Genomic DNA, 15,820 nt, shown 5'->3' with positions numbered 1-15,820 from the left:
TACAACAATAACACTTTCAGTGTCAATAACCTCTTTTTTTATCCATGACATCATCAAATTATCTTATTAAAACCTATATTGATTTCAATGACAATTGTAAAAGTGTGTGAAAATGACGTACAGAAGGATTGTGACAAATAGGGAAACCGTTCACGGAGACATATCTGAAAAATGATCTTTAACAAAAATAGAATTACATTTTTCCAAGACAAAGAGGATAGCTACTACACTGATGAAAAAACAACTTTTATGGGGGTAGCAAAAAGACAAAAGATCACAACAAAGCCAACACAGGATTTACAGATTCAAATCCGCTTTACATCCACGCATTTAGGTCCTTTTTGTTTCACGACAAAAGTCCAGAAAACGTATGACATTAGACACAGGGACAAATGCATTGATTCTCCTCTGATCAGACCTTCAAAACAACATGTACTGTGCACAGTGAGGACAGTGTAAAGGTGTTAGCTTGGTGCAAGGTGTCCTGCTGGACCTAGAGCATAAAGACACATGTCCAACGTAGACCCCAGCCATCTCCCTGAGTCGTTTTAGCGGAAACTCCAGCCCTAAAGTTGCTGCTACGCCGCTGGTAGGAGCACTGTGTGGGGGCCTGTTTATTATCTTCATTTATTTTCACATTAGGTCTAAAGAATTACACATTTGTATTTGAACTGGCATTGATACTTGTGCTCCAATGCATTAGGAGGCTTTTTGTAATTGGTTTGAATCCTAACTGTGGCCTCCTCACGTTGATTACCTGATCCTACTGAAGGTACCTGGGCACCACGTTACGCTAACCTCCATCTCTGTTGGAGTGCTTACGGAATCTAATACAGAAGGGGGCCGGGGAGCCCCTCTGAACTGAACAGTCAACGGGAGAGACATTATTGCACGATCCCACCATGCCACTGTCAACAAGCACCCAGAGAAACGTTTCTATGGTCAACGTGAGCTACATGTGGAGAAGGACAGCACTGTTCCAGCAGTGCAGTGTGAAACCTGATGATTGCCATGCATAAATCAACCGGACGTGCACGTCCCGCATGTTGATTGATACTCTCTACTGCGATAGAAAGTAATACAAAAATGGTTTCTCAGCAGAAAGAGCGATTAACAGAAGCTTGCCAATGTCATGGCCAAGCACTCGCTGGAAAAATAACGTTGTTATCTTTTGAATAGAGCTAAATATGTCCTCTTCGTTTTCATGAGGAATTTGTGTTAATGTGTCACAGCCCTTCACGTCGCACCGGGCCAAGAGTGCTCATGCCTTCTGTCAAAGTAAGCCACTGAGGAGTCATCTATTGTGTTCTGAATTTTAGAAATCGCAATCCTTCACATTTGGAGAACCATTAAGATATAAATCAAACAGGATAAGTCGGGGGGGTAGCTGTGGACTCTAGAAAACCCTTTACTGTGCCACGTGGTCTGTGCGGAGGGTGAGGTAGTTAAGGAGTTGGGTTACAGACCTAATGATGAGCTGATCAAAAACACATTCTCTTCTGAAGCCCCAAAGCAGTGAGAAACGAGGCTGTGGCAGTCAGGCGCACTTCAATGACGGTCGTAGCAGTTTGAGGAAACCTACCATCGGCCAGTCCACTTAATTGTTTTACTGCCACGTTACATCGTTCCACAGTGAGTCTGAGCGAGTCCTGGCATATTTTACAATCCTCCCAAAGCCTCTTGGATCGACTGGTTTCCATGCAGAAGGTGTGGCGGATGGACCAGCCATGAGCGGAACGTTCTAGAAGCTCCTCCACCGATTGCCTGACTCTAACCTTTCACTTCGTTTTAGTTTGGGGACTTTCTCGTTCCATCAGCTGGACTTCTGTCAAAGGACCCCATTCTCCATGAGCGGTCAGAGTCAGTGTTGGAGTTTAAATCCAGCAATTTGGTGCCAAGAGTTAATTTAGGATTAAAACAAGGACTCTTAAGTGCTGATTATTCCGCACTGATTATTCAGTTCAATGAAGTCATTCCCAAAACCCTATGTATGGTCAGACAGTATCTGTTTGAGACCTGAGAACAAGCAATACATGAGAATCCTTTCCTCGACATTTCTCTCCCTCTCACTTTGTATTTGAACTGAGACTACTCTAATCTTACATTTCTATAGTTGTAAGTATGAAAGGAGCATTTGAAAATACTTTCATAATACTTCAATATTTTCATTATTTCCATTCTAAGTGGCATTTTGCAAAAAGGGAGAGGGGATTAGGACTGAGGTCACTCATTACATTGAAAAAATAAAGAGTTCACAAAAATATTTATTTTGTGAAATAAAAATATCAGTGTCTGTAAATTGTGCTGGTAAAAAAAAATACCAATGTGTTTTAGCGTAAGTGCTATATCTCGACTGTGCAAGGCTCAACCATTCATTTGCACACTTGTTTTTTTGCGTAGTTGCAGAACCCTGCTTGTTTGTGAGTTAGATCGTGGTCCCTTTAGACAGTTTGATCATAGGATACCAAACTGCAAAATACGGGCGCTGTCAAAATAGGTCATGAAAAAAAAAAAGCCCTGCTGCTATGAGGATTGAAACCGGGCATCGCACACATCGCATGTACATACATTCTGTATCAAGCCACAGGCCTGTGACGGGCAAGGGGGGAGCAGGGGTACATTCGTTAACAGCTTCAAATAACAGCCAGGACGGCCGGAAAGATTTAAGAACACGTTCTTCAGGTTTATCATCACCTTCTTGAAAAATATTGATTTTCTTTTTTTTCAGGATAAAAACGAAGAAGGGTACATTATCATCCCATCGATGACGTTAACCTCAGAGGTTCTCCTCCGCGAGGAGCCCCTCAGATTAAGCTGAAGATGGTCTGGCGCGTGGTCGTAGGGCAGTGTAAGATACTTCTTGAAGGGGCGGGAGTTCGGAGGAGGTGAGAGGAGGGAGTGCTAAAGTGTAGCGTGCAGGATTGTCACTGAGCTGCTGGTGGAATTTGCCTTTGCAACTTTGCCACATAAATATCTTCTCTCTCTCTCTCTGTCTCTCTCTCTCCTCTCTCTCCCCTCTCTCTCTCTCTCTCTCTCACACACACACACACACACACCCTACATCTTAGAATCTGCAGTTGGCTCCCTCTCTTTGTCTGGATGGGGGCTCTAGCCCTGCGTGGAGTCAGGGAAGATGAGGTCACTGCAGAAGACCTCTCTGTACAGCGGGGGGAAGGTGTGGGCCGTCTCCGGGTGGACCAGGCGAAAGAACTCCAGCTTGTCGATGTGGAGATGGCAGATGGACTTCATGACGGGAAGTTTAGACACCATCTGAAGAGAAGAAGGAAGCGGGGAGAGAGATTTGAGACCGGATCTAAAAGATGCCCGCTGTTTAAGCTGCATCGGACCCTACATCAGGTTCCACAGCCTGCCTGTGACTGGCAATCGCCCACAAGACAAATACAGACACAATGTGCCTTGTCAATGTGTCCCAATTGACAAGGTGTCCCAAATGACAATGTACATTTGGGCGGCAGTAGCTCAGGAGGTAGAGGCGGGGTTGATCTTGAGCTAGTTCGACGAGCTGGCTGTCGCCCTGCATGGTCGACTCCGCTGTCGGTGTGTGTGAACGTCTGAATCAATGGTTGTAATTCGCTTTTGGATAAAAGCGTCAGCAAACATCCCCTATATGTCAATCAATGTAAAACACATCCTCTTGACCGGTACAGCTCTTGCCACGCCCCTGTGCAGTGCAGTGACCCCCCGAGGAGGGGGGGGACGGACCAGCGGTCCCTTTACCTTGGCCAGCTTCTCCTCGGCGGAGGGCTCCCTCTGCAGGCAGTGCTGCAGAGCCACGTACACCTTCTCCTGCAGCCGCTGGATGTGCTGCGTGTCCGTCAGCCACGGGCGGTCTGGCAAACGCACAAGAGGAGGTCACAGTGAGACCCCCCGTCGACATCAGAGAACGCAAGAAAGAAAGACTACGCCGGGTGAAATCATCACAGTCAGAATCACTTTATTTTATTAGTACACAAGAGTGCAATTCTTCGGTTTGGTTCCTCAATGGACAAACGCCTCGACATAGCAGCAACGATACAAGGTGAAGTAAATAAGATAAGCTTGGCATGTGTCTGTGTGTGTGTGTGTGTGCGTCAGTTTCTGCGTCAGTGTGTGTGTTTTTGTGTATTTTTGTGTGTGTGTGTGTGTGTGTGTGTGTGTGGTGTGTGTGTGTGTAGGTAGTGGTACAAGCCACGGTTGATTGTAGTGCAAAAATGTTGTGCAAAATACGGAAATATGTATTATAATCTGTTTTAGTTTAAGATGTGCCAAAATGCTGTGCAAAAAAAGCACAAGATTCTTCCAAAGTAGATCCCACCTGGATCTAGATCTACTTGGTATTGGTATTGATATACTTGGTCTCACCTGGCGACAGCAACACGGCCGCGCTGAACAGAGCCATCTCTTCCTCACTGAGCTGCAGGCGGCTCAGGCTTTTTGTAAGGTCAAAGACGGCCCTCACAAGGTCGTCACAGCCTAGCAGAGAGAGAGGTACAGGAGGAGAGGAGACCAATGAGAACGTCATCAAACACAAACAAGAGTGACTGTGCCAGTGTGTGTGTGCCAGTGTGTGTGTGTGTGTGTGTGTGTGTGTGTGTGTGTGTGTGTGCGTGCGTGCGTGCGTGCGTTCGCGTGCGTGCGTGCGTGCGTGCGCGCACGTGCGTGCATGCCTGCGCTTATGTACAAACGAAGGGAAAAGGTTATTTTTTTCGAATGGCTGCATTATATGTGAGAGTTAAAGCGAATGACCAAAAAGAGCGAAACACAGTGAACTTACCGAGCGCTTTGAAGAGCTGCGCGCAGGCAAACTTTCCGTCAAAGAGCAGCGTGTCGTTGATGGGGTTGTAGGCGCGACACAAACGGATCAGAAGAACATCCAAACAGCCTGGGAATAAGAGGAGGAACGCAGTGATCACAACCCCCCGGCCAAATTCAATACATTCATCATGCATATACTAAGGAAATTCAATACATTCATCATGCATATACTACCTATGTATAACACGTTCTTTATTTTTCATGCTTGCAGTTAATGTAAAGCTTTCAAAGCGTGATCTCTGTGAGCTTAAGTACGGGTCAAAGTCCTGCAAGTAGTATCATGAGAAGCTCACGATAAGGTAGGTGGGCACCGTCGAGTGGCTGGGCTGACCCGACAGACTTTATGGCAGGTAAAGTCTATAGGAGGCATGTGATCAAGCCTACGTTTTTTCAACTCAATCGGGACCGTTACTGGGAATTTCCACCGCAGGCGGGAGAGAGAGACGCGAGCGTAACGTAGGCGTGTCCATTCACACCGCCGCCGTTTATTTCGCCGTATTTTCAAGATTCATCAGATAACAGACCTACTACACGTCATAACCGAGACGCTTCAGAAACGCTTGACAATAGAAGTGAAGCGTAAAGTGAATCTTTGGTCGGCCGTGAGACGGGCGTAGAACGCTGCCGGTGTGAATCAGCGCACTAGTCTGAATGGATTCTATCTCTGGCTGAAGTCGGACGTCTGACGGACGACTAAAAAACGGCTCCGGTGTAAATTGGCCTTCAGGGCGTGCGTGTATAAAGGAGTGCGTGTGTAACACACTACAGTACTCGGGTCATGTCTTGACGACCAAAGGATTTGACGGCGGAGCTCTGGCCGGACGGAGCACCCACCGGCTTTGAGGAGGATGATCTGGTCGTTCTGACAGAGGTCCATGAAGCCCGTGATCCGCTTGGCGAACTCCACCACGTACTGGATGGCGTTGGTGAGGTGGACCGCACAGTGCTGCCACATCACCTCCGCGGACTGGAGACAGGAGAGAGAGAGAGAGACAAGACAACAAAGGGTTCATCGTTTATTCTCAACTCACCCATACATAAACCGTTCCCAGCAATCCTACTCGCGATTCTGTGATCCTAGAGTGAAGACTTCGTCAACTTAGTGCACACAAAGCTCGCAGTCCATTCCTTCAGCAATGCAGGATATCATTCCACAGTACCTTTGTTTGATAGGAGCGCGTCTCCTCCTGGCTGTACATCATCCACGCCAACCGCTTCAGCTCCTCTGTGCTGTACTGGCTGGTCTCGATGTGGGACTTGACCACACTCTGGGTGATGCGCTCTGCGGAAGATGACGGAACAACAGTCAGTCAGCTGATCTTTGGGTCGGTCGGATCAAAACTCAAGGTGTTCTAAGAGTGGGCAGCCAACGTTCAAACTTTATATTTGTATTACATCAGTTCTATAGTTTTATGTTTAGGATTGATCCCAGAGTGGTCCGCAAAAGACTCCAGACGCTGCATAGCCTCCCCTCCAACTTATTGTAAGTTGTACGTCCTGGCACTGAATGTACGCACTTATTGTGTGTCATACTTAGTTATAGTACTTAGTTGTGTAGCGTCTTATACTATCTTTGTTGTATACGGGGAATGGGTTAACCTAACAAGGTCGCTTGGCACTTGGTTCTACAAACATCCTGACTGTACCGACAGCGATATATTGTTTCACCTTCTTTGGATGAATGTACTGTACTTAATTGTAAGTGGCTTCGGATCACAGCGTCTGCCAAACGCCCCGAATGTAAATGTGGCGTAAGCGGTCTGGGCCGTCTGCTGACCTATCTCGAGGCCGGAGCAGCCATCGGGCGGCGGGTTGGCGATGGCGCGTGAGAAGAGGCCAGAGTCCTGCAGCAGCTGGTACTCGTGCTTGATGTGGTGGTTGACGTCCACGAAGTCCAGCCCTCCGCTCTGCTCCGGTGAGCTCTGGGAGGACGAGCTGCTGCCCGCGCTGCCGCCGCCACCGCCGCTGCCGCCGCCGCCGCCGCCACCGCCACCGCCGCCGCCACCCATCACGTCCAGGGCGCAGTAGTCCGGGGTCAGCGGCAGGTCGAACAGCAGCCCCTCCGGCAGGGCGCCCATGTCGTCCTGCTCGCCGAAGGCGGCGCTGGAGCCCCGGCTGTAGGCGTGGCCGTGGGCGCCCGTCTCGCCGCTGTCCTCGCACGCCTCCGCCCCCGTGAACTCCGCCCCCTGGGACTGCTGCTGGTGCTTCTGCACCTCGGCGTACAGGCTGTCCCGCTGCTTCTTGGACATCCGGCCGAACTTCACCGCTGGTGACGGAGAGAACGGCGTCAAGTTAAGTTAAGTTCACCGCTGGTGACGGAGAGAACGGCGTCAAGTTAAGTTAAGTTCACCGCTGGTGACGGAGAGAACGGCGTCAAGTTAAGTTAAGTTCACCGCTGGTGACGGAGAGAACGGCGTTAAGTTAAGTTAAGTTCACCACTGTTAAGGGCACGGAGAGAATGGCGTTAAGTTAAGTTAAGTTCACCACTGTTAAGGGCACGGAGAGAATGGTGTTAAGTTAAGTTCCCCCGCTGTTAAAGGGGACATATTGTACCATTAGGTGTGAGTGTGATTAACCCTTTCTATCCGTCACACATCTAGGTGGACACGCCCACCACTAGTGATGTCAGAAGACGCCGATTTTCAAAAACGGCTTGTGAGGGCTAATCACACTCACACCTGCCTGGTGGTATAATATGTCACCTTTAAGGGCACGGACGACACAACCACGTTAAGGCTCAGCGGTCAAAGATAACTCTAACGCGACTTAAAGCTAAAGGTGGAGGATGTTAACCGGGGGGGGGGGGTTAGCGGAGCGCCTTGTTTACCGTCGCGGCTCATGCCCAGAGCGAGGCACTTCTGCAGCCTGCAGTGCTGGCAGCGGTTGCGGTTGGTGCGGTCGATGAGGCAGGTCCGCTGGCGCGAGCAGGAGTACATGGCGTTGTTCTGCTGGCTGCGTCTGAAGAACCCCTGGAGGACGAGGAGGAGACACAGCAGAGGGTCAGGGGACAGGGGACAGGGGGCGGGGGACAGGGGCGGGGGACGGGGGCGGGGGACGGGGGCGGCGGCGGCGGCGGCAGTGGCCGGGAAGGATAGGAGGATCATGGGAGAAATGGGAGAAATGCGCTGAGATGTTTTTACCTTGCAGCCTTCGCAGGTGATGACCCCGTAGTGGATCCCTGACGACTTGTCCCCGCAGATCTTACAGGGAATCACCTCGATTTGAGCTGATGGAGAAAAAGAAAGAAACGCCATGAGTAACCTGGCAGGCAGTAACTCAGGAGGCAGAGCGGGGTCGGCTGGTTAACCGGAGGGTCGCTGGTTCGATCCCCGCGGCTCCTCCTCCTAGCCGTGAGTGTGGAGGTGTCCCTGAGCGAGACGCCCTCACCCTGACTGCTCCTGGCCAGCTGGCTGGCTGTCGCCCTGCGTCGGTGTGTGAATGGGTGAATGAATGGTTGTAAGTCGCTTTGGACAACAGCGTTAACAAAATCCACTCAATGTAAATGTAAACTCTGTAATCCCTTGACTATAATATCCCTTGACTATAAATATTATGATGAGGATATTGCCCTGCAATATTAAATTTGCTGAACATTTTCCTCAATAAATTAGAAATCACACTAATATTTAATAACAAAACCTCTTCTCTGAATCCGACACAATAGTTATTAAAACATGGAAATCCTCTCCAGTCACATCGACCGCAAACCATAGACAAGAATGGCCATCGCTTTACTTGATTGCTTCAAGAGACCCCAAGAGACCCCAAGGAAACACATGCAAACATTTCACCAGAGGGCGATGAAGCAATATAACCAGCCAGACAATGAAACTCAATGACCTTATCCCGGGAGGAGCAGGGCGGTGCTTCGTTTAACACACCGTGCGACTCCAGACGGCGCTCATCTGAAAGATGCATGACCCTAAACAAGGAAAGTGCGGCAGCCTTGGAAATGTATCGCAGACGCCGTTTGTGTTTGCTCCCGCCCTGCACGGAACACAACGTCTCCACAATAAGACACTCTGAGGAGCGATTAGCGGTGGTGGTGGTGGTGGTGGTGGTGGTGGGGGGGGGGGGGTCAAGGAGAACCTAATCAAACACAGATAACGAGCTGTAACGGCCCCTCTGAGAGCAGAACAATGTATGTATTTTACAGCCGGAGCCGAGCAAGGAGCCCTGAGCCGTCTTATCGAGAACAGCCCGTCCTCCCTAAGGTTGTGTAGGTGGCAAGCCTCCCGACGCCCAGAATAGACGCTCAATTGCATTAGTCGAGGCCTGCGGGGTTATACTGTTTCAAGTAGCTGGATAACAATGGCGTCCCACCCGCGCTGACCTTCAAATGGAAACACTGGGAAGAGCGATCATCGCAGTTGGGTTTGTCGATGTCGCCCTGTGTGTGTGTGTGTGTGTGTGTGTGTGTGTGTGATTCGGTTTGGGTCTGAGTGGCACAGTGCTTGTGTGGGTATTAGGTTACCTGCAGACAGTTTCCAACGCATCGTGTTTACTGGCCTTTGCCGAGCGTTCAGTGCAGCGCTGTTGGTGTTGTGTTGCTGCTGAGATGATATCATCTCTCTGACTGTGGATATATTCACTCACACATCACGGCCCTCTGCTGCTGCGGTCTGCTGTCTGCTGTCTGCTGTCACACAATGCAGATTGTGACAAGTCAGGAGCGTCGGATAAAATTGGCAGATCTTTGGCACCGTGTGGAGATATTTAATGGTTTCCTGCTGGGTAGGTTTGCTACTGACGTAGAAAACCAATACACCACCGAGATAAATAAATAAATGCATAACGGCAATGGAAAAAAAAAAACTCAGTCACTCTATGCCTCCTGGCCTCTCTCCCCCACCCCTCCACCCCTCCACCCCTCCTGTTAAGTGCTGTTTGGCTGCATTCCATGATCACACTCATTCAAAAGAGGTTGTCCTAGCAACGCTGCTTCCGCCCCCCCCCCCCCCTCCCCTCCCCTCCCCTCTGTCAGGCAGTCCATTGGTCGCTTTGCCGTGTGGCCCTGCCTGTGACTGGCCGGCTCCCCTGCCAGTCCGCCGGGTTCTTCTGTTCCCCTTGCAGCCGGTGGGGCCTGTTGACTTTGGGAGGCCGCCTCGCACGCGATACACACTCGCACTTCTCCGGGGTTTTAAAAAGGTGGAACTAATTCAAAGGTCAGACGAAGAGAGGATTCCGTTCTGGTGTTTTGGAGCAAACCAGGCAAATCCAAAGTGTGTTTAATTAAGGGGGGGCCAGGGCCAGGCCTTCCTCCCTCCGATTCTAGTTTCACATAACGCACGGCTGGACGCACGCAACGCGCACGCAACGCGCAGAAAAATTAAAAAAAACATACACGGAATGATGCGCTGCAGACGGGTAGACTCCCGCTCTGGACATGTCGCCGCATGTAATCGGAGTGAAATTTCAGCTGTCTTTGAGGTACAACGTGGATCTATTTATAGGCTACTCGGGGAGCAGCGGGCGAGATAGCCCCCTCGCCGGCCGTCTGCTACCGAGCGGCAGTCTGTGGAGCGGTGGATCTGGGTGACATAAGTCCGCCCGATGTCCGCCCATCCCGAGATGGCTACCGCCGATACATAGTCGTGTGTCTAAGTCATCATATTTTTTGTGCGGTGTGTGTTGGAAGTGTTGTTTTTTTTCAGTGTAAAGAGCAGTAAAGCATGTGCTGCTCCTAACTCCAGCGTCCTATAAGTGTTCAGCTTGGAGGGTCATCTGTGTCACACGCACACACACATACACACACACTCACACACGTCCCGCTCAGCACTTTCCTTGGCCAGCCTTGTAAAGCCTGTAGGTGGACTTTAGCCTCTCTTCCCGCCTCAACAAACAGTCCAAAGCTTGTGTTTACCCTGCACATTACCTCCCGTTCGGTCTAGCCACCCTATATCATGAATGGTTGTACTATGCTGCACTGGGGGGGGGGGGAGGTACACCACATATGTGATATCTTAAAGAGACAGCAATGAAAGGATGAGTGAGTGCTTTTATCATGCAGGAGAGGGCCCCTCGAAAACACCTGCTCCTCAAGGCCCTTGAAGAGCGACCGTTCTCCTCTTCCTCCTCTGGACCCCACTGTAGTCCCACCCATCTAGAGAACGCAGGGAGAGCATTTCTGCACCGTGCAGAGGGTATCTGTGGTCCTGCGCATCAATCCATCTGCAGTATAGGAGAAACCTAACCTGCAAATGACAGTCAGCCAATAGGTGGTAATGCTGAAACTATTAGAAAATATTGGAATGACGGCGCTGTTACGAAAACGGTGCATTCCTATTATTATCTATTTATTTATTTTACCATACATACGAAAATATATCCAACGAATGGTATACTGCAGGAACTAATTGCATAGCAGGGAGCTAAAATCGACCCCCTAAATCTTCACTCTGCCCCTGCCAAGACCAGTCAAGTCCATATGAATCTATAACTCCACAGCTACTCAACGTTATTATTACGACTGTGTTTTCATTGGACGCGTAGAGCAGAACTTGGGCCATTCCTGTGTAATCCAGCTCCAGCACCGCTGACCAAACAGACCCGAGTGCATGACAACCTGCTGTGATTCCTGCCCCTTCCCCAACCCCACCGGCCTCCCACACCATAAGCACAACCAGACTCAGGAATTCAACTCGCAGCATGTCATTTTAAGCACTAACCCCCAAAAAACCACGGGAACTAATTCAGGAATACTAAGCCGGAATACGATCGCGATCATATTGGACTACTACACAAATTGCGTGGTGGAACATGGGGGAAGATAACAAAGTGTGGAACAAGAGTTAATGTGTGCTAAGTTCTACACGAAACGCTTGCTAGGTACACTAGAGCTGACACTGAAGAAGCCTGGAGGAATATTTGCACCGACACGTTAGGATTGGTTAGGGTTGAGGGCTCCTGTGAAAGAACCCAGGCCCTTCCACTGTTCATTATGGCATTGAGCTTGGGGGGCGTGTGTGTGTGTGTGTGTGTGTGTGTGTGGGTGGGTGTGTGTGTGTGTGTGTGTGCGGTGTGTGTGTGTGTGTGTGTGCGGTGTCCTGCGGCTTTAAGAGGGCTGTACATTACAGACCCCAGTAGCACGGGGTCATTACACATTGTACCAGCTCCTACCATTTCTGACCAGTGCTGATAGAATCCAATCATTTACACAAAAGTGGTCCTTTATAGTTTGTTATTCTACTTCGTTTAAGAATGCTTGATTCTGATTGGCTGGGAGGAGGAGGGCATTAACCCGGCAGGTTGACCCCGCTGACTTGTCGGTCGTACTTGCTGCTGACTGAGCACAGCGTCATCAAATAGTAGATCAATACGCTGCTTGTATTTTTTTTTTTTTCTATCACAGAAATTTCAAACATGAGGTCCATTGTAAAAATAAACCTTGTTTAAAAAAAAAAAAAAGTTTCTAAAAATGTGTCGGAAATCTATCGGAGGGTCAGTCGATACATAGTTTCGCAAGCGAGATACAATGTAGCAACTACGTTATTAAACTAGTGATCAGATGCAGCCTTGTGTGGTTGCTATAGAAACGAATTCGCTACAGCTGAGCTAACGTTATTCACCGTAGTTCTAAAGGGGACTACTTTTTGAGGGAGATGAACTCAAACAGAGTAGACATTAAATGTCTACTCTGTTTGAGTATTTTTGAGTATTAATAAGCATAAAGCATAAGAATAAAGCATAAAGTATTTGAATTGTTTTATTATGTTGGCAAGCAAGAAATAGAATAAACGGGATAATCACCTCAATGCCTCTCGGTGATTATCCCTTACTTGTTTCAGCTCATAGTTGGGTTGTGTTCAGGAAGAGATGACAACGTTGAAATGCATTGCAGGATCATGCTCATTGCAATTTGACTGAAGATGATAAAATCATAATGGTATATTATATATATATATCATATATGATATATATATGATATACTATTTATATAAGCATGGAGAGAAACACCATGTTGCCAATCCTGCACATGGTAATTCACCATGGTCATGCAATTTGCGTTTAAAAAATGTATTAGCAGCACAGATGTATGTGACAGCCACTTTTCCATGATCCATTTACTGTTTACTGTTTGAAAATGATGTCATGCATGTTACGTGAGCCAGCTGTCAACAGTTTACATCAAACGAATGTGACACACATTGGAGTTGATGTCTCACACACACACACACACACACACACACACACACACACACACACACACACACACACACACACACACACACACACACACACACACACACACACACACACACACACACACACGTAACTCTTGTTGAGTTTTTGCCAACACAACTACGGAAAGGTTAATAATTGCGTTATGCGTGCATCATTGTAAACGTACAAACGTGACCGTTCTTCAGAGTCTGCATGTCTACACGTTTCCCGATTAAAAACCGCTTCGTTATGTAATTCATTAATGTCCATTAATTGGAATGACGACAGTCCTGGCTGGCTCTGACCCCCGGGGTGAATGCTGCGTAATCCTCCATGACAGAACTAGGTCAATGGAACAGCGGACTCTTTCTCTCTGACCATGCTCACAGAGCCCGGTCAACAACAACAACAACAACAACAAAAGAAGGTTTCCTCAGATCAAAGCAGAAAGCCTCTTCAAAAAGAAAAACAAGTCAATCAGCGCGCCAGATATATGCGCTCCTCGTATCCTCTGTATGGAACGCAAATATGAGCTTCGAGCTATATGAAATTGACTTGAACGCTGTCATCACATCGGGTTTACATCTATAATCAAATGCAACACAATATGTGTTGGTTTGTGACGTTAATCAAACCGGAGTCTGACCAACATGATGACATCACAACGCATTTGCTCCAACAAGACAGCATCCACAAACTACGTTCAGCATCTCCTCAAGACTTGCATCCATAACGTCTCCGTTCTTCTCACCACCATTAAAAGACTCATTTACATTAGAATAAGAATAGTCCTCTCGGGGGTTTCCATCTACATATTTTCTTTCTCTGGGACTCATGTTTTTTTTTTGTTTACATATATATTTTACACCACAATGCAACGTATGCCAGCAAAATAAAAAAAATAAAAAAAATAATTGATCAAATGACACCACAAATCAACGGCTGTTTTTTTTAAATGAGAGACACGTGTCATACATACCCGTCAACACATGACACTCACATACAATGCTACATACACGAGATCGAGATGTATTATGTGGTTTGACAGCTTCGTAATGACTCCCTCCCTCCCTCCCTCCCCGCCTCCCCCCGCGGGAGTTACTCTTACATAACGAGCCGCCCTCCGGCAGAGCCTCGCTGCTATACAGCGGCAGGTCCCCCCGGACTGAGGCGGTCAAATGGGGGGGGGGGTTAACGAATCAACGAGCGCGTTCGACCTTGTTTGGGTCAAAAAAATAATAAATCTATTCAAAATTAAAAATAAATAAATAAATAAATGAAATAAAATGATCATTCTAGAATAAAACACGACTTTCCGTGTGTTTATAGATGTCCTGCAGACACAAAAAAAACAGCGGGTCGTGAGCAGGTTTATAACCGACATGTAGCGCAGCTTCTGGCCGCTCATACGCACTTCGGACCCGGGTCAGAGGAACCCAACGAGACCGCTGCTTCAGCCCCCGTGAGTGAGCGGCCGAGCGGAGCACTAACTAATCAACTGAGCACTAAAGTCATCTAATCAACTGAGCAATGTGTCATCCAATGAGCACCATGCAAAGAACACAAATAAGTTGCACAGTGCACACACACTCACCTCTCATGGTGACGGCTGAGCTGATCTTCGGGTCATAAACTCCACTTTGAGCTCCGAGACGAACGCCTCCTCGCACGGCCGAGTATTAGGCTTAACTGCTCCGGAACGAACCGAACCGGTGCGCTGCTGCCCCCCTCAGAGCGGCGGTTCCTCTGCCGTTAAGTTCCGCTTCTTGTCTGCAGTAAACAAGAGGTCAGCTGCTCTCTCTCTCTCTCTCTCGCGGCGTCCTCCTCCTCGGTCCGAGCTCTCACTCTCTGCGCGCTCCTCTGAGCTGCTCGCGGTGCGTGGACTCACACTCACACGATCCGCCGGTCCGCCTCGATCTGCTGAGCGCGTCCGCGCTCCGTCGTCGTCGTCGTCGTTACCTTCCGCGCGCATTTGAGCCTTGAACAGCTCGCAGGGCACGCGCCGCGTGCGTGGGAAAGTGTGGCAGTGTGTCACCGAAACACCCCGCGTGGGAATCGGGCGGCGCTCTCTCGGCGTATATACGGTTGGGTTTGGTTGCGTTTCCCCCCCCCCCCCCCCCCCCCCGCTTAAAGATAAGACGGCTGCAGCCATAGAGTGCGTTGCGTTGGTCGGACATTAACCCCCGACCTGATGATAGTTAGGCCTAGTATTAGTTAATAAACGAGGGTTTAGTTATGGGTTATATTCTACACGTAATGTATCATAAATATAAAGTTATTAAAGTTATATCACACTGATAATTCATTGATAGCTCCTTCAGTGGCAATCATCCACTCTGTTCGTCAATTCAAAGTAATTTCGGTAACACTTTACAATAACCATAGTTTATAAATGGTAAATAGACCATTTATAAATGGTTAATAGACCATTTATAAATGGTTAACAGCTTATAGACCAATTATAATGGTAAATAGACCATTTATAAATGGTTAAATAGACCATTTATAATAGGTAAACAGATAGTTTACTAAGTTTACTAATGTTTAATCATCATTTATAAACAGCAAGACCAATCATAAATGGTAAATAGACCATTTATTAATATTTAACTATCATTATAAATGGTCTATTAACCATTTATAAATGGTCTATTTACCATTTATAAACTATGGTTATTGTAAAGTGTTACCGTAATTTCTTCCTTGGAATCAAATTCGGAATATTGAATTATATATATATATATATATATATATACAAAAAATTGTATTAGTGTCATTCAATTCAAGTAGCATGTCGTCAATCAATCAAACTAATTAAGCCTAGGCCTATTATTGTCATTTC

The 15,820-nt window shown here is 47.9% G+C and overlaps 1 protein-coding gene across 1 annotated transcript; it reads right to left on the bottom strand.

Annotated features, from left to right (window-relative positions):
* Positions 1-9: 9 nt before the first annotated feature.
* On the bottom strand, positions 10-14,934 carry rorca (RAR-related orphan receptor C a). Its single transcript, XM_084472564.1, has 10 exons — positions 14,573-14,934; positions 7,956-8,041; positions 7,643-7,784; positions 6,593-7,081; positions 5,976-6,097; positions 5,650-5,782; positions 4,775-4,882; positions 4,363-4,473; positions 3,739-3,851; positions 10-3,270 (listed from the first exon to the last, which is right to left on the bottom strand). The coding sequence occupies exons 1-10, from the start codon at positions 14,577-14,579 to the stop codon at positions 3,109-3,111; spliced, it is 1,473 nt and encodes a 490-aa protein (XP_084328690.1). The 5' UTR covers positions 14,580-14,934; the 3' UTR covers positions 10-3,108.
* Positions 14,935-15,820: the final 886 nt, after the last annotated feature.

This window comes from Micromesistius poutassou (genome assembly GCF_964030765.1).
Source record: "Micromesistius poutassou genome assembly, chromosome: 9".
Classification (NCBI taxonomy): Eukaryota; Metazoa; Chordata; class Actinopteri; order Gadiformes; family Gadidae; genus Micromesistius; species Micromesistius poutassou.
This window is presented reverse-complemented; position numbering and strand designations above follow the sequence as displayed.

Bases quoted from the DNA above. Each gene is read 5' to 3' on its own strand.
- rorca (XM_084472564.1), bottom strand. The intron at 7,785-7,955 runs GTAAAAACATCT...CTCGTCCTCCAG, and splicing joins TCACCTGCGAAGGCTGCAAG to GGGTTCTTCAGACGCAGCCA. The intron at 5,783-5,975 runs GTACTGTGGAAT...TCCTGTCTCCAG, and splicing joins CGCGCTCCTATCAAACAAAG to TCCGCGGAGGTGATGTGGCA.